Here is a 27,619-nt window from a genome sequence, read left to right as displayed (position 1 = left end):
TTTTCATTTCATTCCATTATCTTATAAGCAAATAAATACGGAGACGGCATTGCGTGTCTTGAAGACGAAATGCATGCATATATGCCTACGTGTCCACCTCAGATCACCTCTGCATGCAGCCTGCCCACGTGTCCTTTCCACATCCACCCACGTCCTCACTCCCCTTCTACAAATTAAACCCTCCTCTTCTCTTCCCTTCCCAACTAATTTCACCACCGCACTGCACCTACAAACTAAACTTTCTGGGAACAATATAATATAATATAATATAATATATGGCGTCGTCGGCGGTGGAAGGTGAGGACGGCGCTGAGATGCCGCCGGGAAAGGCGATGACGATGGGGCAACACGCGGTGGACAAAGGAGCTCAGATGCTGCAATCTTTTAGTCCCATCAAAGAGATGAGCCAACACGCCTGCACATTCGCCATCTACTCCCATGACATGAGCCGTCAAATCGAGACTCACCACTTCATCACCCGCATAAACCAGGATTTCCTGCAGTGCGCCGTCTACGACTCCGATCAATCCCACGCCCGCCTTGTCGGTAAAACACTACCATACCGTCTATTTATCTATCTCTCACGATTAATAAACAAACTTGAAAAACCAATAAGAATATATGTACCTTACTTTTAAACGGGAAGGAAAACTAGGTTCCTTTACTAACTCAAAAATGAGAACTGAGAATTAGAAAATATAAAAAAGAAAAATAGTTTTTCATTTTGATTTTTTAAAATTTTCAAAACATTTTTCTAAATGAAAAATAAAATAATTTATTATTTATTTGGTTATAGATCATATAATTATATTATATTTTCATATTTAATTATTACTGTGATTACATTTATTATCATTTTTTTATTACCATATTCTATTTTTCTATTTGTTTACTATTTTCATTGACTTTTATCTTTTGACTCTGGGAAGTGAATTTTTGTGTTTCCAAACAAATCCTTAAATTTGTATTCAAATTGAATTTGCACCGCATTTAAGAAATTAATTAAATTCTTAAGAAAGTCCATTTTTTAAAACTCATCATTGAATACTTTTTTATAAGAATATATTAGACTAATGTGCATTCATATTTATTCTTTTAAAAGATTATAGTATAATAATTTTATTTTAGTTTGCATATAGTATTTTGCTCATATTTTTAAATAAAAAATCAATCACGTCTTATAATGCACAATTACACATAATTTTGTTTGTGATTAGAATTATGCAAATGTTTTGGAACTATTGCCCATGGGGTTTAAGTTCAAAGTCAATTGGGTCAGGAATGGAGATTCAAAAGGTAATTATTAGGTCTGAAAAATAGTCGGTGGGTAAGTTTGTTGAGGCCTAGATTGGAAGAGAAGTAAAGTTAGAGAATTGAGGTGTGCAAATATCAGAGGGATGGGGGTCCAAAGTAGGATAAAGCTAGAAGTTTGGAGGTTAGTACGTAATATTGAAGGAATGAAGCTCGAAGTGAGACACTAGCTGAAGTCTAAATGATTAGGATGCAAATATTTTAAGTCAAGGTGAGACTTGGATAGAGTCAACGGGTGAGGGTGCAAAAAGGAAGAGGTGGTGCATTGAAGCCATACGTGAGACCCATTGTGTGGCAACGAAATGCCTCTGGATGCGACACGACTGTGTTTGGCCAAGAGTGGCGACAGCGTGTACACGAATTGCTTTTCATAATAAGTGCACACTTAAGGAATCATTCTATCTAGTATATATCTTTCATGTCTTATAAAGGATCTTACTTTGTAGACTCTTGAATTTTGATCTGAGAACTCGAATTTTACAATTGTCTCACCAAATTAACCAATGATCGTCTTAATCCTTGAATGATTAAGCAAAGTTAAGAATTAGACTTAAGAATTTAGTACTCGAGATAAGATATAAAAACTAATTTTATTTTTTATTTTTTATTTTTTTATTTTTTAGAATTTTTGGGATACGTGTATGGATATAAAGAACAAGATAGTGGGTATGTCTTTTCGCTTTGCAAACTAGCTTCTTACTAGTTTACTTGGATTTAATATTTCTCAACAATCTAAACACTCAATGCAATTTTCATGCAAAGAAAAAGAGAGAAAATCTAACTTCATAAGAATACTACAATTTAGTTAACCATTTAAGTTATGGGTATTTATAGAAAAAATTAAGAATTCTAATGGTTAAAATATTTTAGACTCTTTATCCCTTAACTATGAAGTAATTGATAAATAAAAAGTATTTTTTATTCAAAAATTATGATCTTGAAGTTGAATTTTTTCACATGATTTTATGTGTATTTAATGTTTTTGTCTAAGTTAATTGTTTGAGCTACTTGGTTGATGATAAGCAAGAAAATGAATAAACAGTAGGTGAATCACCCAAAGTATTTGTTTATAAGGTGACAAAAGGAGCTGAGGTGAGTGAGCACAAACAATCTAAAATCTCACTTCCTTGTTTGTCATCAACTATATAGAGCACAAACAACAACTAAACACTTTCTTGCTTGTTATCAATTAAATAGCTAAAGCAAACACCTCAAGCAACTAGCTTATTTAAGAAGACAAAAGTATTAAATGCACATGACAACTTATCACCTATGTGAAGAAAATTCAGCATTCAAGATCAGCATTTTTGGGTGGGAAAGGGGAATTATTTTTGCAAGTTACATTTTTATCAATTACTTTATAGTTAAGGGATGAGAAGTTTATAATATTTTAGCTATTTAATTCATTGACTTTTCTTATAAATATCCCATAACTCTAATGGTTCAAATCATGGTATTCTGAAATGAATTGAGATTTTTTTCTTTTTCTTTGTATGATAATTGCACTAAGTGTTTTGGTTGTTTGTAAGAAATATTCAGTTTAAGTAAGCTAGTGAGAAGTTAGTTTTTCAGTCATACCCCATTATCACGTTCTTTACATTCATATACATACGCAAAAATCGTTAAAAAAAATAAAATAAAATAAAATAGAACTACTACATATATTACATATAAGTTTGTTTTAATATTTTATCTCAAATGTTAGATTCTTAAGTTTAATTTTTAGTCTTCACTAATAATTTGAGGGTTGAGAAAATCATTGGTTAGCTTGGTGAGACAATTATAGAGTTCAGGATCTCAAAATTCAATAATCTATAAAGTAAGATTCTTTTTAGGACACGAAAGTTTTATAGTATAGTGATTCCTGAATATTGACTTATTGTGAAAAACAGCTCATATACGCATCATGTGTCCACAAAATACCTCTGGATGTGGCACCACTGTGTTTGGCCAAGAGTGGCGATAGAGTGGCCGTGGATGGTTAGAAAAGATAAAAAGGTGACGGATAAAAAAATATATATATATACCTTACCTACCAAAATTGTTAGGTGCCCTGCGGCTGTATTGTAAGCCATGGCTTGGCGAGGTGTTCTTGGGTATAGCTGAGCAAGGCCAATTATAGCCTCATACATGGTTGGTGAAGGGAGGCTTAGAGGTAGCAAGGGAAGACATAATGGAAGGAGCATGAGAAGGCAGGGAGGGGGTATGTGGTGGTAGTAGGGAAGTGCGCTGAGGTGCCCTGCTAGTGTGTGATTGACGTGCTGCTAATCACTGTGCAACTAAGTGTGGTATTTGCAGGGTAAGTTGTGGTCACAACGGACACGGGCGAGGTTGGTTGGCACCAGTCATGGCAGAGTTTATGAGTCCGTATAGGGGTGACTTAGGGACGCATGACGGGTCATCCTTACGTACACGGGTGGTTGGGGAGCTACAAGTAACACTATACACTTATTTTACATGTATTCTAAGAGTTGGGGATCGGACACTATAAATAGGCCTTTTTCCCCATCCTCCCACATATATACCTGCGTATAGGGATGTTAGTGAATAGAGTTTTCGACAAACTAGTCGTGTTCGTGTTCGTGTTCGGTAAGCATTCGTTTATGTTCGTTTGTTAAGGTAAACGAACCATTAACAAACAAAATTTAGAGCTTGGTTAATAAACGAACAGAGTTTAAACAGTTGTATGTTCGTTTGCTAAGAGATCGTGAACAAGCTCGTTTGTGTTCATTTAATAATGTTCGTGAATAACTTCATTTGTGTTCGATCAATAATGTTTGTGAACAAGCTCGTTTAGTGTTCGTTTAAATAATGTTCACAAACATGTTCACAAATATATATACATAGATTATAATTGTAATCATGAACATTCATAGACAGAGCCAAAGGTGGGGCAGGGGGGTCAGCTGCCCCCCTTCACCCCACCTCCACCCCCACCCCTACCCTACTCCTACCCCTACTCCATATATAATTTTTGTATGTATGTATGTGTATATAGTAATTTTTGAGTATTAGTATATAAAAACTTTTAATTGTTCATAAGAAATGAGTTAAATTAGTTGGTAGAGCATGCATTTGGTTATAATAAAGGTTAGGTGTTTGAATCATATAGTTTTTTGGCTCCTTCCCTATGACTCTAACACAATCACGTTTTAATAGTTCTTTTAATATTTGATACACACATGCATATATATATATTTAAATTATTTTATCAAATTAATTATGTTTCATATTTTGATATGAATATTTTTATAAAGTTTCGATTTGTTATATTTTTCGCCCATATCCAATAATATTTACACCTATATTTCTTAGGTAATTTATTTATTTATTTTTAAATATCTCTTTTATTTTAATGTTTTGCCTTTACTGAAAAAAATTTGTGAATCGGTCCGTATTTCGCCCCCCCCCCCCCCCCCTCAATAAAATTTCTGGCTCCGTCCCTGTGAACGTTGATTATTTTTTGAATGTAAATTATTTGTTGTTCACGAATTAATTGTGATCATGAACATGTGTAAGTGTTTGGTTATTAAAGGTTCACGAACCTGTTCATGAACGTAAACCAACATGTTCGTGAACATGCTTGTTAACTAACATGTTTGTGAACGTTAACAAACATGTTTGCGAACATGTTCGTTAACATAAACGAACACGTTCGTGAGCGTGTTCGTGAACGTTAACGAACACTAATGAACGCTTAACAAACGAACACAAACAGGATTTTCAAAAACCTTAACAAACGAACACTCCAAAATTCTTAACAAACGAACACGAATAACCTCCTTTCGTTTATACTTAGTTCGTTAACAGCCCTACCTGCATAGGACAGGCAAATTATGCAGTGGATAAGGTGGACATGGTTTCAAAAGAGTTCATAATTATGAATATATAATTCAAAAATTATGAACATATAATTTTATAATTATAAACATAGAGTTGTGAACATAATTATGAACTAATTATGAATATAGAGATTCAATAATTGTGAATATGAAGTTCAAAAATTATGAATCTTTATGATTATGAACATATAGTTCTGTAATTATGAACATAGAGTTTAATAATTATGAATGTAGAATTTAATAATTATGAATATGGAGTTCAAAAATTATGAATATATACCTTTACAATTATGAACATATAGTTCAGTAATTATGAATATAGACAAGGTGAATACGAATCCACAATATAACAATTGCGTAGGGAAAATTATATCGTGCACAAGGTGCACAATGCATTGTGTGCCCTAAGAGTTTATTTGTATTATGTTGAGAGTTTATGTGTTTTACGTTAAGAGTTTATATGTATTATTTAAAAGTTCATATGTATTATGTTAAGATTATGTGTATCATGTTAGGAGTTTATGTGTTCTATTATACATTATATACATAGTTACATCCGAAATAAGGGATTTCTAGGTGCACGATATAATAATTGATCAATAATTATTGCGTAGACCATGGTCTACGCAATTGTGTGGACCATAAATAAAAAGTACATTTTTAATATACTAAGGGTACATTATTTATGTACGTAGAGTACATTTTTTGAAAATATATTTTTAATATACTAAAGGTGTATTATTTTATATAATGTACTTTCGGGACAAAAATAATATATTTTTAGTATATTAAAAATGTATCTAATAATCATGGTTCATACAATAATTGATTGCGTAGGACATCATCAATTCACCTTATTCTCTCTTGTCTTATTGGATTCTTGTGGGCTTGTCTAGTAGGCTGTTTTATTTTAAGCATTCTGAACCTTGGGCCATTAAGGGGTCGTTTACTAACTGAAAATTTTTGAAAATTTCCAGAAACTGAAAAATAGAAAACAGAAAACATGTTTACTAACACAGTTTTCCATTTTGAAAACTGAAAATAATTTTTGGAACACACTCAAAACCTGTTTACGAAATGGAAACAGAATCATCTATCATCTATTTAGTTATATGTCACTATAACCACATTACTATGATTACATTCATTATCATCTTATTTTACTTATCACTGTCTTCTATCTTTTCTATTTACTTTACTTATTTAAAGATAATTTCTTTGCTTCCACTTTAAAGTTAGACATTATTTAAATTATCAAAATTAAGAATTAAACTCTATATAATGTTTTAGATTTTGATTGAACTCAATAGATTATTGGTTTAAATATTTTTAATTATGTTACATCATAATACAAGTTCGGTCCGGATATCGGATATTGAAATCTCACATATATTAGAATTCAAAGTAAAAGTTATATATTCATATACATGTATTCAAATGAATATATCCAAAAAAAAAAATATATTTTAAATATTAGCTCAAAAAATATTAATATTATCTAAACTAAATTTTAGATGAAATTTAAAAAATTAGAAAACAGAAAACAAAGAACAGTTTTCTTGAGTTTTCTAAACAGAAAATAGAGAATGAAAACTCAAAAATTAGAAAATTATTTTCTGTTAGTAAACGGACCCTAAGCTTTTTATTTATTTATGGAATAAGGGTCAAATAAGCCATCCAACTACACACTAAAATGTAATTAGGTCACTAAACTCAAAAAACTTACAATTGGGTCCCTGAAGGCCTGAACTGCACAAATTTATGCAATTTAACCGAAAATAACTTGTTTACCTATTAATTTGATGACGTGTCGGTTCCTTTATTTAAAAATAATTTTTAGAATTTTATTTTAATAATAAATAAAAAATTTAAAAACATTAAAAAAAATTAAAAAAAAAAAACCCTTCGTCTCCGGGCAGCCAACCAGGGAGACGAAGGGTCCCCTTCGTCTCCGGCCGCTATGAAGACGAAGATTCGTCTCCTGCCGGGCCATGGAGACGAAGTCTCCTTCGTCTCCAGCCGGCCATCGTCTTCATGCCGGTCGGAGATGAAGGGGACCCTTCGTCTCCGGCGGGCTGTTTTTTTTTTTTTTTTTTTTTTTTTTTTAAATTTAAATTAATTATTTTATTTATAATTATTAAAATAAAATTTTAAAAATTAATTTTAAATAAAAAAAAATCGATACGTCATCACATTAACAAGTAAACAAGTCATTTTAGGTTAAATTGAATGAATTTGTGTAGTTCAGGGACCTAATTGTAGATTTTTTGAGTTTAGTGACCTAATTGCATTTTGGTGTGTAGTTGGATGGCCTATTTGACCCTTATTCCTTTATTTATTAAGCAACAAGCCCTCTTGTGAATATTATTTCAATCAAGATATAAAAAGGTGAATGTATATAATGTTTCCAAATCACCAACAAAATAAATTAATTAAATAAATAGGTGAAAAGTACAAATTAAATATTTACTTTAAATAACCTACCTAAATTACCAAAGGTTTCAAACTTAGTCAAAAACCTCAAAGTGTAGAAATAATACTACTATTTGAGAGTACATTTAAGATTTTTTATTTTTATTTTTTGGATAGGGGTGGAGTATATAATTTCTGACAAATTATATGAAGGCTTGCCTGTAGATGAACAGAAGCTGTGGCATTCTCATGCTTATGAGGTTTGTAATTACTTAATTATTAATATACTGTAATTAGTTCTCCCACATTATTTATTTGGAAATAAACTGTATTTTCAAATGGAAATTAAACAAAATAATATTGAGGTGTCCAGATCAAATCAGGATTGTGGGTGAACCCTAGAATCCCAGAGATGTTGGGTAGATCTGAGCTTGAAAATCTTGCCAAGACCTATGGCAAATTCTGGTGTACATGGCAGACTGACAGAGGTAAGTAATGATCAAACTTCAGGTGAAATAATGGTAATAATAAAGAAATTTTATTATAAAAAAAGGAAAAAAACTCAAAAAAGTACTTTTCTATTTTTAAAATTTTTTACTGTTATAATGTAGTATCGGTTCATATCCATTATCTCAGCCTATTGAACCACAAAAAGTCAATATTGCTCTCATTAGAATTCAAACTCATGACTTTTTATTTAAGAGAATCACTTAATGTCATTGGCCTCAAAAAGTACTTAAGTGAGGACTTAATTGCATATTTGATTGATGTAGAAGGCTTATGTTATATATGTTTTTTAAGCAGGTGATAAGCTTCCTATAGGGCTGCCATCGCTAATGATGTCTCCCCAGGCAGTAAATCCAGGGATAGTGAAACCGGAGCTAGTTGAGAAGAGGGATAACAAATACAACATATCAACCAACAGCCTAAAGGAATCCCGGTTGGAGATAGCGGAGCCGGAGTGGATTAATCCTCAGGCGGATTACTGGAAACAGCACGCCAAGGGTTTCATCGTCGACGTACAACAGACTGAGATGAAGAAGAGGGAGGGCATTCAGTTTCCATGATCGATACATAATCCAGCTTTGCTAATAATCTAAGCCTCATATATAAATATGTAGCTCTCCATCATAAATAAGCCTCATATATGCATGTTTCAGTAATAAATTTGTATGGATTAGAGGTGGGATGTTATTCGTCAAACAAATTAAGTTAATAATTAGTTTCTTTCGGGGCATTTGCATGCTACATTTTTGTGAAGTATGAAATGGTAATAAAAAAAAAAATCTCGATTCTCAAAGGACCAATAACTTGAATTTTGGGGGTGTTGAAACACAACACACATACAATTTTACAAAGTGGAAAATATAAAATAATAGCATTATACATGCATGTCATATATCACAACTATTTCACAAAAGCAAAACATACTAGCAAGAGTGGAGATCGAGACAAACAATATTGAAAATAGGAAAGCAGTGCATATTCTGAAACTCACAAGTGGTGGTGTGTAAGTACAAATCTATGCTGGTTTTGAGTTGTTGTGCTGAAATAAATGGTTTCCCAAAGGAATTAAATCAGCTTGCACCATCACTTGTGAGTTTGTGAAAGCTCGTTTAATTCTTTTGGGAAACCATTCATTTTAGCAGATCAGAACAACTGAAAAGCAGCATGGATTTGTAGTGTTGTTCTTCAATTCAAGCAGTGCTGCTGGGAGAAGCAGAAACGCTGGTGTCTGTCATCCCACCCCTTGAAGTGCTCCTCGATTTTGAATGGTGAGTTGTGGAAATCTCACCATGTGGTTGAGTTTCTCTGACAGAAGATTGCTGCTTTAAACTTTCCTTTAGATCCTTCAATGGAAGCTGTTCTTTTAAAACCTTGACAACTTGAGACATGGTTGGTCTTTGATCTGGGTACTGGTCCAAGCACAGCAATGCTAGTTCTAACATTGTATCTGCTTGATTCCAATCCATTGTGTTCGATATGGTTTTGTCAACTAGATTCATAAAATGCCCTTCTCTCTGCTTTTCACGTGCCGCCTGCAATCAATCATATGATAACATTACTCACAACGACTAACCGTGCAATGATATAATTAATTAAGTTTGAGTCCTCACGAGATCTGGAAGGTACTCGGTGTCAGCCCCACTGCTAGACATTGAAATCTTTTCTTTCTTTCCACTAACAACTATAAGTACAACAACTCCAAAGCTATACACATCTGCCTTTGTTGTTAAGAGGTCATATTTTGCGTATTCAGGTGCCATGTATACCCTGCATATCCATCAGAATGCATGCTTTCAAGTGAGAACCTATTAATTGGTTATTTGATTGGTTACTTATTTACAAGTTTGAGAAAGATTGGGACATATATGGTTGTCCAAAAAAATAATTACACTGTTCCTTCCTCGCGTGACTTTCCCTGGTCATGGAGCCTGGAAAATCCAAAGTCAGATATCTTAGCATTGTCATGTTTGTCAAGAAAAATGGTGGTTGGTTTGATATTTCCATGAACATTTTTTTGCTTGCCCTCATGAAGAAAAGCTAGACCTTCTGCTATGCCAAGGCAAATGTTGCACCTTTTTGGCCAATCTAATCTCGACCTGTCTGAACCTGTGAGGAAACACTAGTGTTGTTTATTGCTAATAGACAATAGATATGCTAAAGTAATCGATTGAAGATTAAAAAAAAAAAAACTTGAGTATGAAGCTAAGGCGGTAGAGATGATGGATAAAGACAGTACATACCAAAAAGTGCATTTTGAAGGGAATTATGGCCTATATCCTCATAAACAAGCAACAGTTGGTTCTTCTCTGCAATGCATCCCATGAGCTTTACAAGGTTGGGATGTTCCATGAGAGAAATTGTAGAATCCTTTTCTCGAAATGCACGTATTATATCTTTTGTGGCTGAAACCTTTTCAACTGCAACCACCGTTCCATTGCCGAGTGTAGCCTGAATATATTAAAGTTAAGTAGCTAACAATATAATCACACTTGTAGAAAATGTACTGTATGTTAAAGAGAATTTCATTTTATTTAGCTTGAACCAAAACTAACCTCATAGAAAGTTCCAAAGCCACCCTTACCAAGCTTGTGCTTGAAATTTTTGGCAGCAACTTTTACTTTTTGGAAGTTGTAAAGTCCTCCAGGATACAACTCAACCATTCCTACACAAAAAATCGATGGAATAAATGCATGGGACAGTATAATCAATTGTTTAAGAAGTTGAAGTTACCTTCATGTGAATTGTCTTCCATCTTCCATAAATAAACTATGAACACTACTAGAAGGATTAAGACAGATAATGAGATTGCAGCTATCTTTGGAGGAGATAGGCCGCTCTCTTTAGCTGGATCAGGAATTGGTATCAAGAAACATCATATAAGAATAATAGTAGGATATAATTGAAATGGTGCACTAGTAGTTAAAGGACAAAATAAACAAGTATATATGACTTACAAGGATATACAGAAATTGCAGATATAAGTGGACCTTGGTACATCATTGAACCCTTCCCTGACCAATATAAATGAATCTCCAATCGACTATCATTGTTAACTCTAACATTTTCTATTTCCACAGTGTAAGCCTTATTTACACCCTCTGCTTCCTTTTCTATGTTGAAATCCTTAAGTTCATTCTTTCCCTGCAATCATAATCACCTTTCAACATTATATTCCAGTTTGTCAGCATATATATATATATATATATATATATATATATATATATATATATATATATATATATATATAAAATCAAATGAGACCACCTCTTCCCTTGAGTCCCTTCATAAATGCACAAAAGCTACTACAAGAATGCACTACATACAAACTAGATTGTGTGCAATTCGCCGTGCATAAATGCACACAATCTACCCTGTGTGCATTTATGAAGGGTCTCACAGGACTCAAGAGAACTTGTGGATACACTTGAACATTAGTTTATTTATATATAGTGCAATATATGCTTGTATTGGTAGTTGTACCATATATATATACCTGGATATCCACATCAAAAACTCGACCTGATTTGTTGACATATGGGGTTTTATAGTTGTTGTACCTAACTAATTCAGCAAAGTGAAGTCTCACAGTATATTCACCATCCCTTAAACAAAATCCATAATACTTCAAGGAGATTGGGGATACACGTGCTGTACTGTAAAGAGGTTCATCACCAACACCAACAATGCATGTATTGTTCATTATGTATACGTCATCTGTTACTAAGTAGGATCCCATACTACTATAACCCCATGTTGAATTGCTACTCAGAAAGAAAGTTGAACTTCCATTTGAATTCAGATCGCCTTCATAAAAACTTCCATTTATATTCATTAAGTCACCACCACAATTTATGAATAGACGGTCTTTTACTGCAATGGAAAAAAAATAATTTAAATGTCATTATATTTGAAATAAATGTTTCAGTTAGGTAGGAGGACCAGTGTCCCGTGCTCACAAGAAGCCCACCACATTGGTGTAACTCCCACACTGTGACGGAGCTTTATGTTGTGCAACCGTGTACATCATGCAAGGTGCATACAGAATTGGATCCATAATTTCTATACTATAGATCCATAATTTCTATACTGTACATTCATAGTTTTTATAAACATATAGTTTAGTAATTTGTTAATACAGAGTTCAACAATTGGGAATATGAACATACATAGAGTTTTGTAATTATGAATATAGAGTTCAATAATTATGAATATATAGTATAGAACTTAAGGATATAGTATAGAAATTATGGATCCAATTTCGTGTGCACCATACATAGTGCACACGGTTGCACAGCATAATTTGCTCTTATGTGTCTTTGTCCACAAATCACCACCCAAGAACCAACTGATCTGCTCCGGCCTTTTATTACTAATATACTTACATTGGTATTTTAGGTCGCTGCTACAGTTATAGCCAACTTCTTCCCAATATGTACCCCTAAAATATCAAAATGAACACAAAAACAAGATCATGCACTTCAAAATTAAAACCAACCAACCCATTTACATTTTAGTGTTTTTTGAGGGGAGGAATAAGTGTCAACCAAATGAAGAGGAAGTGTTTACCCGTCACTGGAATTAAGGGATGAGAAAAAGTTCCTGCAATAGAAATTAAAGATCCAAAGTATGGTTGATTTGCAAAGTATGAAAAATAAAAACATCTAGGGATGGAAAACGCATAATAAAGAAAAGCATAGTCGATTAGAAATTCTCACAGGTTAGATGAGTTTGAATGCAGTTTTTCAATTTGTGCGACATTGTTTGTGAAAAAATTTTCAGACACATCGCTGCGTTAAATGAAAAGTAAACAATAAGTTAAGAACAAAGAATTACACACTTGAGAAAACGGTAATGGCAATGCCTTTCTACACATTCTTGTCTCAATGGAATAATGAGATGAAAACAAGAACAAGTGATAACTGGGCCTAACACTTTCAGTTCAAATATTGTGGCCAAAATCGTCAGACACTACTGGAAATTATTGAATTTCCGACCGCCTGAAAGTGATCTTAAATCAAGTTGAAAGCAAAAAGTGGTCGGAAATAGCAACAAGGATTTTTTCGAATACTAAAAGTGGTCGGAACAAGGCTTTCAACTTAATTCAAGATTACTTTCAGGTGGTCGGAAATTTCAGAATTTCCAATATTGAGACATCAGCTTCAATTCTTTATTAATGCCGATTTTATCATAGCCAGAAAGTGGATATATATATATATATATATATATATATATATATATACACTCTAGATTCCAATATAATGGATCAAAACTCTTACACAATCCTTACTGTAGAATGTACACCATACTGTTAAGTTTTTTGTTTGGAATCCAGGCACTTACATATTCATAGTCGAATTCATTATCCATGTTGGAATTGTCCCATTGAGCTTATTTCCTCGGAGAAATCTGAAAAACAATTCAAATTAAGATTCTAGCAAATCTAGCTTGCTTTAATGCATAATGTATAGCAGACTCGACAATAAGAAATACAATATATATATATATATATATATATATATATATATATATATATATATATATATATAGTTGCGTTCTGGTGCGAATGGCGCGCCCAGGTGCAAAAATGCGAATGAATCCGCACGCGACACGTGTCTAGATCTATGTGCACATATTGTTATAACTAGGTGCATCTAAGCGAAAGTAGGTGCACTTGTAGGTGAAAGTAGGTGCACCCGATCAATGAGTGTTAATAAAGTAAAATTACACACACTTGTGGCGGAAAGTAGGTGCCGATAATGAATGTTAACAAGGCAAAATTACATGCACTAGTAGGTGAATGTAAGTGCACTTGTAGGTGCACTTGTAGTGCCTATTCGCATAGGAGTGCAACCATATATATATATATATATATATATATATATATGTTTTGTGAAAGAAATGGATATGATATGTCTATGTAAACTTGCTTACATGTGCATTGGTGGGACCAGGGTGGAATGATTTGGAATTTGACCAAACAAACTATTGAAACTCAAGTCCCTGAAGGAAAAAATATATAATGAAAATCATCAAAATTAAGCATGCCAAACTGTTCATAAGTGGTTTCATTCCAGAGAACTGAGAGCTAAGATCGAATTTTTTGCAATGATATGATATGATGCCTAGATAATAATTTAATTTGTAAATAACTCACAACAAATACAGAGCCGTTAGATTCCAGATGATGTCAGGAATAGGACCAGCAAGTGAGCAATTCCTCAATGTCCTGATCGAAAACAGGCAGATGAGCATCATATGTATATATATATAATAATAATATTTTTTTCATTATAGGTATATATATATATTAGGGTATAGTAGTAGCTTACAGATAGTTCAAGGAATGCCTAATTGTAAAATTAGGAAACTGCGACTCTCCTCCTCCAATTAAGTCGCTTACATGCCTGCACAATATATATATTTATACAAGATAAAAATTAAGACTTGTTTAAATAAATTTATTACAATAATTAAGCTCGCTTAGCTTGTTCACTCGATCTTACAAGTGGTCAACTTTTGTCAAGTTTGAAAATGCAGTAGCAGGGAGAGGACCTTCAAAATTATTTCCCAATAGAGACCTACTCAATCGATCAACAAATGAGGATCCATCCATCATAATATATATAAAACCACAATTAAGTTTCATCATATCAATTGCGTTTGGTGCATTCTAGGTATGTGTGTGTGTGTATATATATATATATATATATATATGCCTTACAAATATGTGAGGTTTTGTAGTTGTCCAATGAAATCTGGGATTGTTCCATTCAAGTTGTTCCCTTGAACATTGCTGAAGAAATAATTAATTAGCAGATCAAATCAGAGCAGAGCAAATGACTGATTAACTAAGTTGAAGAAATTAAGGCAAGCAAACCTTATTATATTATTTACATACATTGCATACTTACAGATATTCAAGAAGAAGTAGATTTTTAAGCTGATCGGGCAGAGGACCAGAGAGGTTATTGTTACTAAGGTCCCTGAATTAATATAAACCAGATATCGTATTAAAAATGTAAATAAATTTTTAAAAGAAATTAAATAATAAACCAGAAAGAATGCTTTGCCAGTCAAAGCCAAATGGGCTCTCTTGTATGATTTCAGGGGGTTACTACCCACCGGGTTATTCACCTTAATAAATATTGCTTTGCTTAAAAAAAAAAAAAACAGAAAGAATGAACAGGTTCTTGCCCATTAATTAATCGAATGAGTAAATAAATAAATAAATTATTAATTATATACTTACAGCGATGTTAAATTTACGAAGGAACCAAATTGAGTTTGAATTGAACCGCTAAATAAATTAGCGGATAGATTCCTGCAATGAAACTCATAAGTCATAAGTACATGCATTTCATATATAAGTACATATCCGGTATATATCTCCATTTATTTTATACCGTAGTTACTTAATAAACCTGCAATATCAACTTTATGAACTTGTAATAATAAACGGATTGACTTAATGAACTTATATTTGTGATTTAATGAAAATGCAGTATCAACTTACAAGGCAAGGAAGCAAGGAATTAAGGTGGAAATAAATTGTAATTAGGTACGAAAAGAATAAGGTAGGAATGAAGTAGGAATTCAAATTACATTGTTTGGTAAGGAGGAATAGAATTATTGGGAATGGGAAGGGAAGGGAAGGAGTGGTAGACTAAAATGTTCTTCTGTAATAATAATAATACTAATAATAATTAGGGTTGGGGTTCAGCCATTTGGAAGAATAATACTAATAATAATCAAATGGTTAATCTTTTTCTTCCTTTTTCTATTTCCTTTCCCCATCGAATTGCAATTCATATGGGAAGGGTATGAATTGCAATTCAACAAAATAATGAGGGAATTACAATTCGGTGGAATTGCAATTCCCTCCAACCAAACACTGTAATTCGGGTGGCTAAAAAATTATGTTGTAACTGAATTGCAACTACATCCAACAAAACATCCCATTAATGTGTCTGCAATAATAAACTTATAGTACTAACTTAATGAACCTACATTAGTAATATTTAATGTAATTGTATATCCATATAAGTGTCATTTAAAATATTTTAGAGCTTTTCAATGATATATTTTTCATCCGTTAATTTTATTTGTACAACAAAAAATAAAAATAAATTTATGTTAAAAAAGAACTTAGGGAGAGAAATTATATTAGGGATTGTTTGATATCAATAGTTATGTTGTGGAAACGTGTTCATTATGCGCATGGTGAACATAGGGTTAGATCCATAATTTTTATACTGTAGATTCATAAATTTTTTTTTGAAAACGTAGATTCATAATTTTGTTTTTCATTTGTTGTTAACGGGATAGATCCATAATTTCTAAGCTGTAGATTCATAATTTCTATACTGTAGATTCATAACATGATTAACATCTATACTGTAGATTCATAATTTATATACTGTATATTCATAATTTCTGTACTGTAGATTCATAATTTCTATATTGTAGATTCATAATTTCTATACTGTAGATTCATAATTTTTATACTGTAGATTCATAATTTCTGTAATGTAGATTCATAATATCTGTAACAATAAATGAAAAACAAAATTATGAATCTACGTTTTCAAAAAAAAATATATATATAAATTATGAATCTACAGTATAGAAATTATGGATCTACCCCTGTGTTCACCATGTGCATGGTGAACACGTTTCCACAACATAATTTGCGGTTTGATATAGTTTGGGTTAACCTTACCCACCAAATGCAAAATTCTCTTACCCCAAGACTCTCACACCTCAACCCATTAGGTAAGAGGACCACTGGTGCCCACAAGGAGCTCACCACATTGAATGTAACTCCTACATTGCGGCTGCTAGGGCTCAACTCTATGTGCTTGCCCACAATATATCACCCATGAACCAATTGAGATAGTTTGGGTTAATCACTTAATCTTGTAAGTTGGACCGTGGTGTAGGATATAACAATTTGGTGTACTCTATAATAGTTATTGACCCAAAAATAGGATATCCAATTAAAAATGTTTACAATTCTTTTTTAAATAAATTAAATACTCCATCTGTCCATTTTATGTGTTTGATTTGGTTAATAAGACTACTTGATCTGAGGTTATTTACAATTAACTTTTTCATAATATTAAGTTTAGTATTAACATATAAAATTTATATATATAGAAATTACGTTAAAAATACGTACTATTAAATACCAAAAAAATTAAAAATTATAAGAAAATACTAAAAAATAAGTGAAGAAAAAAGAGTTTGTTTGACTAATAAATAACGAACATGACAAGTAAAATGTGATAGAAAAGAGTAATAAACAAGATAGAGTGATTCTTGCCTATTAATTTACAAAAAATTGGTAAATAGATTACTCATATACTTACAGAAACTCCAGATTTGCAAGGGAGTTTAGTTGAGGTGGAATTGGACCATCAAATGAATTACCAGATAGAGCCCTGTAGTGGAAACCACAAGTACATTTTAGACATAGTTCGATTTATTTATTCAAATAGCTAACAAATAACTCAAAAATTTATGTAATACCATCTTACGTGGCAAAATATCAAATATGTAAATAAAAATTAAATATTTTTCTATAAATCAACCGAGTATTATATTTTCAAGTTTGCTAAAAATTATTGTGTTTCCTTGACAAGTATTGGTAAAATCTAATACGTACTTTTTCATAAAAATGTAATAGTTGTTGATCCAAAAATAAGACATCAAATTAAAATTGAACATACTTTTTTCCAAACAAAATAAATAATAAACAAGAAAAAATGATTCTCGCTTGTTAATTAATAGGATTATTAAATAAATTACTCACATTCTTGCATATGCTTTAGATTTAGAAAGGAGCCCAGCTTGGTTATAATTGAATCACTAAATAAATTATCAAATAGATCCCAATAGTGAAAAAATCACAAAAGGAATTTCAAATGGAGTTTCATTTATATATTCAATAGTTAACAAATACCCAAATATATATATATATATATATATATATATATATATATATATATATATATATATATATATATTAATGTAATCATTTCACATGCGATGAGTCTCAAATATGTAATACTTATTGTTATGAAGTATTTTTTAAAGTTAATACTTTTCATTGAGCTAACAAGTACGGACTATTACGTTTTCTAATGCACTAAAAATATCACTTCTTTGAAAAGTAATAATGAAAAATGTTATAATTTTCTATAAAAATGTAATAGTTGTTGACCTATAAAGAGTATTAATAAACTGCTCATATACTTTACAAATACATTAAATATATACAAGAGAACTCCGTTGATTTGGAATTAAATCAATAAATAAATTATCAAATAGATCCTTGTAGTGAAAATTACAAGTGCATTTCAGATAGAGTTTCATTTATTTATTCAATCATCTATTAAAAATATTATATCACGTGAGATGAATCTCAAATATATAATTTCTTTTAAGAAAAATAAAATACTAGCTAATAAGTATTATATTTTCTAATTTACTGAAAAAATATTACTTTTTTTGAAAAGTATTAATGAAATGTAATATCTTTCTATGAAGAAGTAATATAACCATTGTTAACCTATCAAGAGGATATCAGATTGAAAATGCGCACAATTTTTAAAAAGAAATGAAATACTAAACAAGATACATAAATTATTATCTGCTAATTAACGAAGAAGTAATTCTTGCCTGTTAATTAACAAAATGAGTAAATAAATTTTGCATATACTTACAAATACCGTAGATTTACAAGGGAACTCAAGTGAGTAGGAAATGAACCACTGAATAAATTTTCAGATAGATACCTGTAATGGAAATCACAAATATATTTTAGACAAAAAATTTATAAGAAATCATCTTATGTGGGACACATCTCAAATATGTAACTTTTTAAAAAAAAAAAATGTAATACTTTTATGCGAGCTAACAAGCTTTACATTTTCTAATTTACTAAAAATTATTAGTTTTTCTATAAACGTATTGGTGAAATGTAATACTTTTTGACGGAAGATGTAATAGTTGTTGGCTAAAAAATAGGATATCAAATTGAAAATGTGCACATTTTGAAAAAGAAAATAAAAATTAAACAATAAACAAACTAATAGAATATGTAAATAAATTACTCATATACTTACAAATGTGTTAGACTTTTTAGGGAAGCCAACTGAGTTGGAATTAGACCGCCAAATGAGTTACTAGATAGATCCCTATAATGAAACCACAAGTGCATTTCAAACGGAGTTTCATTTATTTATTCAATTAACTAAGCTAAAAGATACTTAATAGAATATGTAAATAAATTTCTCATATACTTACAGATATGTTAGATTTTTTAGAGAAGTCAACTGAGTTGGAATTGGACCATCAAATGAGTTACTAGATAGATCCCTATAATGAAACCACAAGTGCATTTCAAACAGAGTTCCATTTATTTATTCAATTAACTAAGCTAAAAGATACTTAATAGAATATGTAAATAAATTACTCATACACTTACATATATGTTAGATTTTTTAGGGTAGCCAGCCTGAGTTGGAATTGGACCGCCAAATGTATTAAAATGCATATTACGTAATTTATTCAAAAAAGATTTAACATTAACATGATTTTATTATTTATTTCTAATGTTAATTTCATTTAAAACGTTAATTGTTTAAAAGTTACATACCAGAATAAGTTGAAATATTAAAAATTTCACTATACATTATTAATTTTATCAACATAAATTACAAATATTTGTACATATATATTAATTTATTCTTAATTTTATGAAATTTTTTAGCAGAAATAAAATTTTCTACAGATCTTATTTTGAAATGTTCTTTAATTAATGTTTGCACTTTGCAAATAAATTGACAAAATGAATATTTTGTAAAGTGGGAATAAGTAATATAATCTTATTTATGAAATAGCTCAAGAGTTGATCAAGTCCTTCAAAAGTATTATAATTGTATACTTTGGTATTAATAAAATAAGATATGAATTGACATTCCACATCATCAATTAGATTGATATGGCAATGATGGATCGTTATGCTGTGCATCCGTATGCACAATATAATGTTGTTGCTGGGAATCGAAACCGATTTTTTTTTAAGTGAGACGCACGTTTTTAATAAAACGACGTCGTTTTTGCATCCGTATGCACCATGCATGGTGCATACGGATGCACATAATAATTTGCCGGCAATTATAAGGTCAACGCCACATAAGCAAAACTAACATTCAATTTTACACTTATTGTACAGTCAATAAGTACATGGATCTCATAGATATTTTGACCAATATATTTTTTAACAAAAATTTAGTAATTTAATTTTTTATAATCAAGAAGTATTAATTTTGTACTTTACTACTAAAAAAGTATTATTATTTTTCCCACGAGAAGCAATAATTGTTAACCCAATTAAAAATAAGATATCAAATTGAAGATGTGCATTATTATTAAAAATGAATTAAATAATAAACAGCATAAAGTGATTTTTGCCTCTCAATTAACAAATTGAGTATACTTACAGAGACTCTAGATTTACAAGGGAACCCAAGTGATTAAGAATTGAACCACTGAATGAATTTGAAGATAGATCCCTGTAGTGAAAATCACAAGTACATTTTAGACAAAATTTTATTTATTTATTTAATTAGCTAGTAAATAACACAAAATTTTATGAGAAACTGTTTTATGTGAAATATGTGATAATATATATATATATATATATATATATATATATATATATATATATATATATATATAATACTTTTATATGGGCTAACAAGTTTTACATTTTTCAATTTACTAAAAATATATTATATTTTCTTTAAAATACATTAGTGAAATGTAATATGTTTTTGGCAAAGATGTAATAGTTGTTGGCCCAAAAATAAGATATTAGATTGAAAATGTGTTCATTTTTTTTTTTAATTTTAAAAAAGAAAGTAAACAATAAACAAGATGGAATGATTCTCGCCTGTTAATTAACCAAATATGTAAATGAATTACTCATATACTTACAGATACGTTAGATTTACAAGAGAACTCAATTGAGCTGGAATTTCACCAACAAATGAATTACCAGATAGATCCCTAGTGTGAAAACCACAAGTGCATATCAGAAAACGCAATATATACTCGTAACATTTAAAAACTTCATAATCATATTTAAAAAGAATCATGCAGATAATTTTACAAATTTTATTTTATTAAATATGAAATAGATAATAATTTTATATCAAATGACTTAATATTATTTTATCAAAATTTTCTATTTATTGGTCAAACTAACTATTCATTTGTCACATTTTATCTATTATATTTACAAGGGAAAATGTCACTTTTTCCCCCTATGTTATATACTTATAGCACTTTTTCCCCCTCAATTATTTAAGTGGCTCTTTTTCCCCCTGAAATGTTAAATGGACATATTTACTCTTAAAATAAATATTTCATTTATTTTTATTCTCCAATAAATTATTACTATAATTTGGTTCAAACCAGATACTATGGTAACCAAACCAAAATATTCCAATTACATTAATCAAAACGCGATATTTAGAGTTTATTAAAATCGCGAACTGGAATGGCCGGTTCATGTTCCAAACTGAAAAAATAAAATACATTTATTGTTGAATTTAAACTATTTTAAAATAAAAAATAAAATTTTAAAATAAAGACGGTTCAAAATCGCGAACGGGATCCGGAACCGCCGGTTCATGATCCAGTTTTTTTTTTTTTTTTTTATTCTTAAATTTAATAAATTGAAATCCAAATATTGGGTTCTAAATCTGAATCATAACTGAAAACTTTTAATTCGATTGCTATAGTGTCTGGTTCAGTTCGAACCGAACCGTGGTAATCGCTACATATACGCAATAATTTGTTGGAGAAGTAAAATAAATAAAATGTTTACTTTAAGGGTAGAAATGTCAATTTAATATATTAGGGGAGAAAACCACCACTTTTAAAATAATTGAGGGGGCTAATGTGCTTACATAAATAATTGAGGGGGAAAAAGTGCTATAAGTATATAACATAGGGGGAAAAAGTGTCATTTTCCCTATTTACAAATTTTATTTTACTAAATATTAAATGTATAACTTTATATTTAATATTATATAGATAATAACCATATCTCCGGTGAAGCTTGAATTCATAACATCCCATATGGAAAAACAACTTGGTGCCACTATACCACAACGTCCTTAGTTGTGAACTTAGAAAATTATTAAAAGTACTAGTTTTTGAGTTAAGCTGTCAATACAAATTGATGCCTTTTTCAATTTAAGGATAATATAATTATTGAATGTTCTTAAATAATTTGAAAGTTTATTTGACCATTATTCTCTTAATTTTAAAAATGATAAAAATAAGTGATATTAATCAATGAAATGCTACACAAGCTTTACAAAATCTTCATTTATTTGTATGGATATAAAATTGAATGTTCTCAAAAGAAAAATTACTACAAGCATAGGTAAAATCTATAAAATTTTATTTCATAAAATAAAAAATAACCAAATCACAGAGGAATTTAACATTTTTTTTTCTTCCATGTTTACACCCTATTCAGCAAACCAAGCACAATTTCACTTTTTTTTTTCTTTTGCATTCCTTATTTATTTATTTATTTATTATTATTATTTTTTTTTGTGACGAGGAAAACCTGTATCCACTACCCCAGGATATACACTAGATAAATTCTGTCTTATGGCCCTAAACAGTAAAGGATTACAAGGATGTAAACCAACTAGGTTGTCCATAACTGATCGACTCAAAGTAAGAAGATCGATAAATTGTTTCCAACGAGAGTAATAAAATATTTTCTTCTACATATCAAGGGGAGTGTAGTGTTGACTTACAAGAATTCCAACTTCATATTACCAATAAACCGGGGTATTGATCCTTCCAATTCGTTGCCTTCAAGATCCCTATAAATTATAGAAGAGAATACCATAATTTAAAAAAAAAAATGTTTATACTCATCATTCATTATCGTGTCAAGCATCATTTTTTTTTTAATAAAAATAGATGAATATTATTTTGATTTTAAAGTACTTACAAATGCAAGAGATTCTTTAAATTTGCATACGACATTGGAATCTCGCCAGAAAACTTGTTTCCATACAATGTTCTATTACAAATACACCATAGAAAACTCAATACATGCATAACTTAACTATTTTGTAATAATGATCAGGAATGAAATGTAATATAATAACAGTGCATATTATTTTGTGCAGGATACTTACATTGAGGTTAAATTTGTAAGGTTTCCGATTTTTTCTGGCAATTCACCTTCCAAACTCCGATAATTAGTAAAACGACTACAACAAATTTGCAAGGAAAATCAATAGTAATCTAAGATTTAGCTGATAATTGGATTAAATAGCTAATTGGATCAATACAAAGTTAGGAACAACAATGGTAACACATTGAAGTATATGATAAGAAAACTAGTTGTTTTAAAGATAAAATATCTTATGTATCATGAGTGTATGTGTTTATACACCATTATATATTGAATCGCAGCTCACCATGCCATGGTAAAATTAAATATTTAAAGGAATTTTTTCCCAAAAAATATAAATAGTAATAATCCATCTAAGCTATATATTTTTTGTCTTATGTTATATGTCTGGTTCAATTAATGAAACTTGACTACAATTAATTAGAAAACATTATAAGATAATGCGGAGTTCAAGTGTTCATTGTTTATAGTTTTGGAAAGAATTATAATTTTTTTTAGTAATATATTGATAATACTAAATTTTTATTTTTTGAAAATTGTTGTATATATTTGCGTCTAATGAAATATATTTACAAAATGTTTTTGGAAATATTTGTCATAAAAGGTATATTATTATAGTAAACTTATATGTATATAATCAATATAATAATATGTTTATATTAATAAATCACTTTTAAATAATAAAAAAATATTTTTAAACTACAACACCATCACCATCACCACCACCACCACCACCACTAATAATAATAATAATAACAACAACAACAATAATAATAATAGTAATAATAAATAAATAAATAATAATAATAATAATAATAATAATAATAATAATAATAATAATAATAATAATAATAATAATAATAATAGTTTTGTCACTTATCATGTAATATCTCATAATAAAGTTATTATATTATAGTGAATCTCTTTTATTTATTTATTTATTTAACTTAGGTGATCTCAATTTCGTCGGACTAATCCGGCCTAATTCTATAGGATCCCGTCCCTAGAGCCATTACGGAGGAAAATCGCAAGTAGTCCACCGGTACATCCCATACATGTACATGTTTTTAGTGGGATTCGAAACTCCACACTACCACATTCAGTTATGACCTTTATGTCAGGCGACAAACCAACTACGCTAAACCCAGGGCAAACTTATGATTTTAAATGAATCTCTTTTATTCACAGCAAACAAGGAGGCTAACATATTCACTGAATCTCTTTTAATCACTACACTCAACTGATTAACAAATGCTAGACTTTTACTCACTGCACACAAACTAAGGACGGAACCTCTCATTTTAAGAGGTTGCTCCCATGGTGATGCTAGTGAAACTCGATTCTTAACCCGTTGTGACAAATTTCACCTACCCATGTGGACAGTTAAAGATAATAATCAAAATGTCAGTAGATAGCTACTTTGATTTTTAGTTATTACGTCTAAAATTTGTAATTAGTGAATCAACAACTTGACTAATCTGAGTGGGAGGACTATCTTCTCATTTTGCTAACCACAAGAATTATTTGAAATATTAAAATAAAATGAATATATATATATTATATATATATATATTACATTTCCGTCACGCGACAAACGTTCATATCGAGACTGCAGTCGCAAGTAACGGTATCTGAACTTGAAACCTCACAAATCGAGCTTTCATTTCTGATGCTGCCATAAGTCATCGTCTGTGAACATCCAAGCAACTCAATGATGGCATCCTCTGGCATATGTGAGAGAGAAACAAAAAAAAAAAAAAAAAAAAAAGAAAAGTAAAATTAAATAAAAATCAATACATATATAACAGTTTTAGTTTATTATTTATTACTGGTATCGATCAAATAATTTCTCAATACTTCAAACCCACAATGTCTACAGTCCATATGACATGCTAAAAATATATTCCAAAATATATGACATGTTGAAAAATAAAAAATAAAAAAACTCAGAATATTATATTGGTGTGTGTAATTTAAAGAAAAAGAATATTTATGGGCACTTAATTACCATCTTCATCGCCAAGAGGTTTGACTTGGTTGTCACCAAGGTTGAGTATCTGAGTGCAGACTTTTTTAATACGTCCTGTTGTTGTTGTTACAGTTCCTTCTCCCATGGTTAGTTGAGAGTTGAGAGAGAAGAGCAGCAATAATAATATCATCTTTTCCATCTCTCAATAATTGAGTTTATTCAATTCTCTGATTTGTTTGATATCTCTTGAGTCCACAGCTAGCCTATCCCCTCCTATTTATATTGCTTAAACAGGTTGGCAAAAAGAAGCATGCCACATTTAATTAAAACTTGAATTGGTTTATATTTTATTTGCACAATTAAATTATTAGGACAAACAGTGTACTCAAGTTAAAATTCTAACTCTACTGCAAAAACTGAATCAAGAGTGACTCTTTAACCCAACATAAGATCTTGTGGGACCGATGTCGGATTATACATTGCTCACTACCACTTGAAAATTAAAGCTAATTAACGACCATGGCACCTCACTCTAAACTCTTATCAACACTAGTAGGTAGCTATTTTTTTTTTTTTTTCTTTGGACAACTTCACTACAAACTTTACCAAAGACCAAATAGTCGTTACTTAAGTCCCCCCCCCCCTCCACTAAACTAGTATCAGTCGAGCGGACGATTCTCACTCTTGATGATTTTCGATCACTTTGGATATATTCTTCTTGGTTTCCATTGAAGTTTGAACCTTATCAAATACGGAGAAACCCTCTTCCAGGTAGTCTTTCTTGTCGCGCACCATCCTCTCAATAAGAGCACATAATGATAGATAAAATATATGCTCAAGCTAAGACCCTAACTTCATCAGAAAAGGTAGTTTAACAAGTGGATGCTTAACAAGTGGATGCTTGACCCAAACTTAAATATCACTTTATAATTTTATGTTGAGATATCAAATTATATCATATTATTTTTAATTTATTCAAGAAAATTTTAATGTGTCATATGTATAGTAGTAGTATAGTGATAATCATATATTACAATTTCACTAGACGTACAAGTATACAACACAAATAGAAATTCCTTTTATTTAAAGAGTAATGTATACTAAATGCATATATATTTTTGTACACAGTATGTTAGCATCGGATGAGCGGAGGATTCTTATTCTATATAGACTTCACTTTGGATTTGTCTTGGTCATCCCCTTACCAAATATGGGAAACCTTTTTCCATGCTGTCTTTATTGTCACGCATCACACTCTCAACAAGAACACGTATTGATAAATTAGACACACATTAATACTCTAACTCCATCGCAAAAGATAGTTTAACTGTACATTAAATGCTTGACCTTGAACTTTAATACCACATCATAATCTCTAGTGAAGTCAATGTTAAGTCATATCATATTATTTTTTAATTTATTCAAGAAAATTTTAATGTGTCATATGTAGTACGGAGTTGTATAGTGATAATTATGCACACATATTTTTGTTCAAAGTGTGCTTTGCACATGCTGATACAACCCTGTACAACTTTTTAGACTTATTTCACACTAATCTATTCAAACTAAAACAATTATGTTTGCATTACATTATTTCATTTTTAGTAGTGTATACTTTTTTCAATTCAAAAGTTATCAAAGTAGTGCTTTTAGAGTTTTAGTGGTATGGCGGCCCAACTGAGAGATTCCTGATTAGATTAAAAGCAATATTTGATGCCCCCTCTATCATATTTTAGTTGTACTATATATATATATATATATATATATATATATATATATATATATATATATAAAATAATAATAATAATAATCTATCATACAAATTTTCATATCAATGCATACTTCAAAATTAAAATTCCGAACTTAACGGGACGTTTACTTGGAGGGAGGGAATTAAGTGAGCAAAGAATTGTAATTCCATAGGAGATAAATGATGTGAGAAAAAAGTGATAATTTAAATTCCAGGTTTGCAAAAATATAATTAGTGGAAATTTCAATTACAATATTTGGTATACATGGTAATTGAAAGGGAATAAGTAGTATAAGTAGTTATTATTATTATTATTATTATTATTATTATTATTATTATTATTATTATTATTATTATTATTATTATTATTATTATTATTATTATTATTATTATTATTATTATTATTATTATTATTATTATTATTATTATTATTATTATTATTATTATTATTATTATTATTATTATTATTATTATTATTATTATTATTATTATTATTATTATTATTATTATTATTATTATTATTATTATTATTATTATTATTATTATTATTATTATTATTATTATTATTATTATTATTATTATTATTATTATTA

The 27,619-nt window shown here is 30.1% G+C and overlaps 2 protein-coding genes across 2 annotated transcripts; one reads left to right on the top strand and one right to left on the bottom strand.

Moving 5' to 3' along the window:
• Window positions 1–211: 211 nt before the first annotated feature.
• On the top strand, window positions 212–8,754 carry LOC109162513 (oil body-associated protein 2C-like). Its single transcript, XM_019311224.1, has 4 exons — window positions 212–546; window positions 7,743–7,825; window positions 7,939–8,053; window positions 8,370–8,754. Exons 1-4 carry the CDS (start codon window positions 276–278, stop codon window positions 8,630–8,632), a joined length of 732 nt encoding a protein of 243 aa, XP_019166769.1. The 5' UTR covers window positions 212–275; the 3' UTR covers window positions 8,633–8,754.
• A 160-nt stretch (window positions 8,755–8,914) lies between these two features.
• On the bottom strand, window positions 8,915–25,529 carry LOC109162512 (probable LRR receptor-like serine/threonine-protein kinase At1g53430). The gene is made up of 30 exons (XM_019311222.1): window positions 25,316–25,529; window positions 24,884–25,031; window positions 23,309–23,383; window positions 23,119–23,190; window positions 22,919–22,987; window positions 21,075–21,146; window positions 20,579–20,650; window positions 19,380–19,451; window positions 19,199–19,270; window positions 18,797–18,868; window positions 17,441–17,512; window positions 15,322–15,393; window positions 14,984–15,055; window positions 14,794–14,865; window positions 14,576–14,650; window positions 14,402–14,476; window positions 14,227–14,298; window positions 14,004–14,072; window positions 13,413–13,478; window positions 12,788–12,859; window positions 12,639–12,671; window positions 12,455–12,510; window positions 11,566–11,942; window positions 11,027–11,213; window positions 10,803–10,916; window positions 10,625–10,734; window positions 10,313–10,520; window positions 9,962–10,178; window positions 9,683–9,839; window positions 8,915–9,604 (listed from the first exon to the last, which is right to left on the bottom strand). The coding sequence occupies exons 1-30, from the start codon at window positions 25,473–25,475 to the stop codon at window positions 9,263–9,265; spliced, it is 3,402 nt and encodes a 1,133-aa protein (XP_019166767.1). The 5' UTR covers window positions 25,476–25,529; the 3' UTR covers window positions 8,915–9,262.
• Between the last annotated feature and the right edge of the window lie 2,090 nt (window positions 25,530–27,619).

The sequence above is a fragment of the Ipomoea nil genome, unplaced genomic scaffold (genome assembly GCF_001879475.1).
Source record: "Ipomoea nil cultivar Tokyo-kokei standard unplaced genomic scaffold, Asagao_1.1 scaffold2942, whole genome shotgun sequence".
NCBI classification, from domain to species: domain Eukaryota; kingdom Viridiplantae; phylum Streptophyta; class Magnoliopsida; order Solanales; family Convolvulaceae; genus Ipomoea; species Ipomoea nil.
The sequence above is the reverse complement of the archived record's forward strand: the minus strand, read 5'-3'. Positions and strand labels throughout refer to the sequence as shown.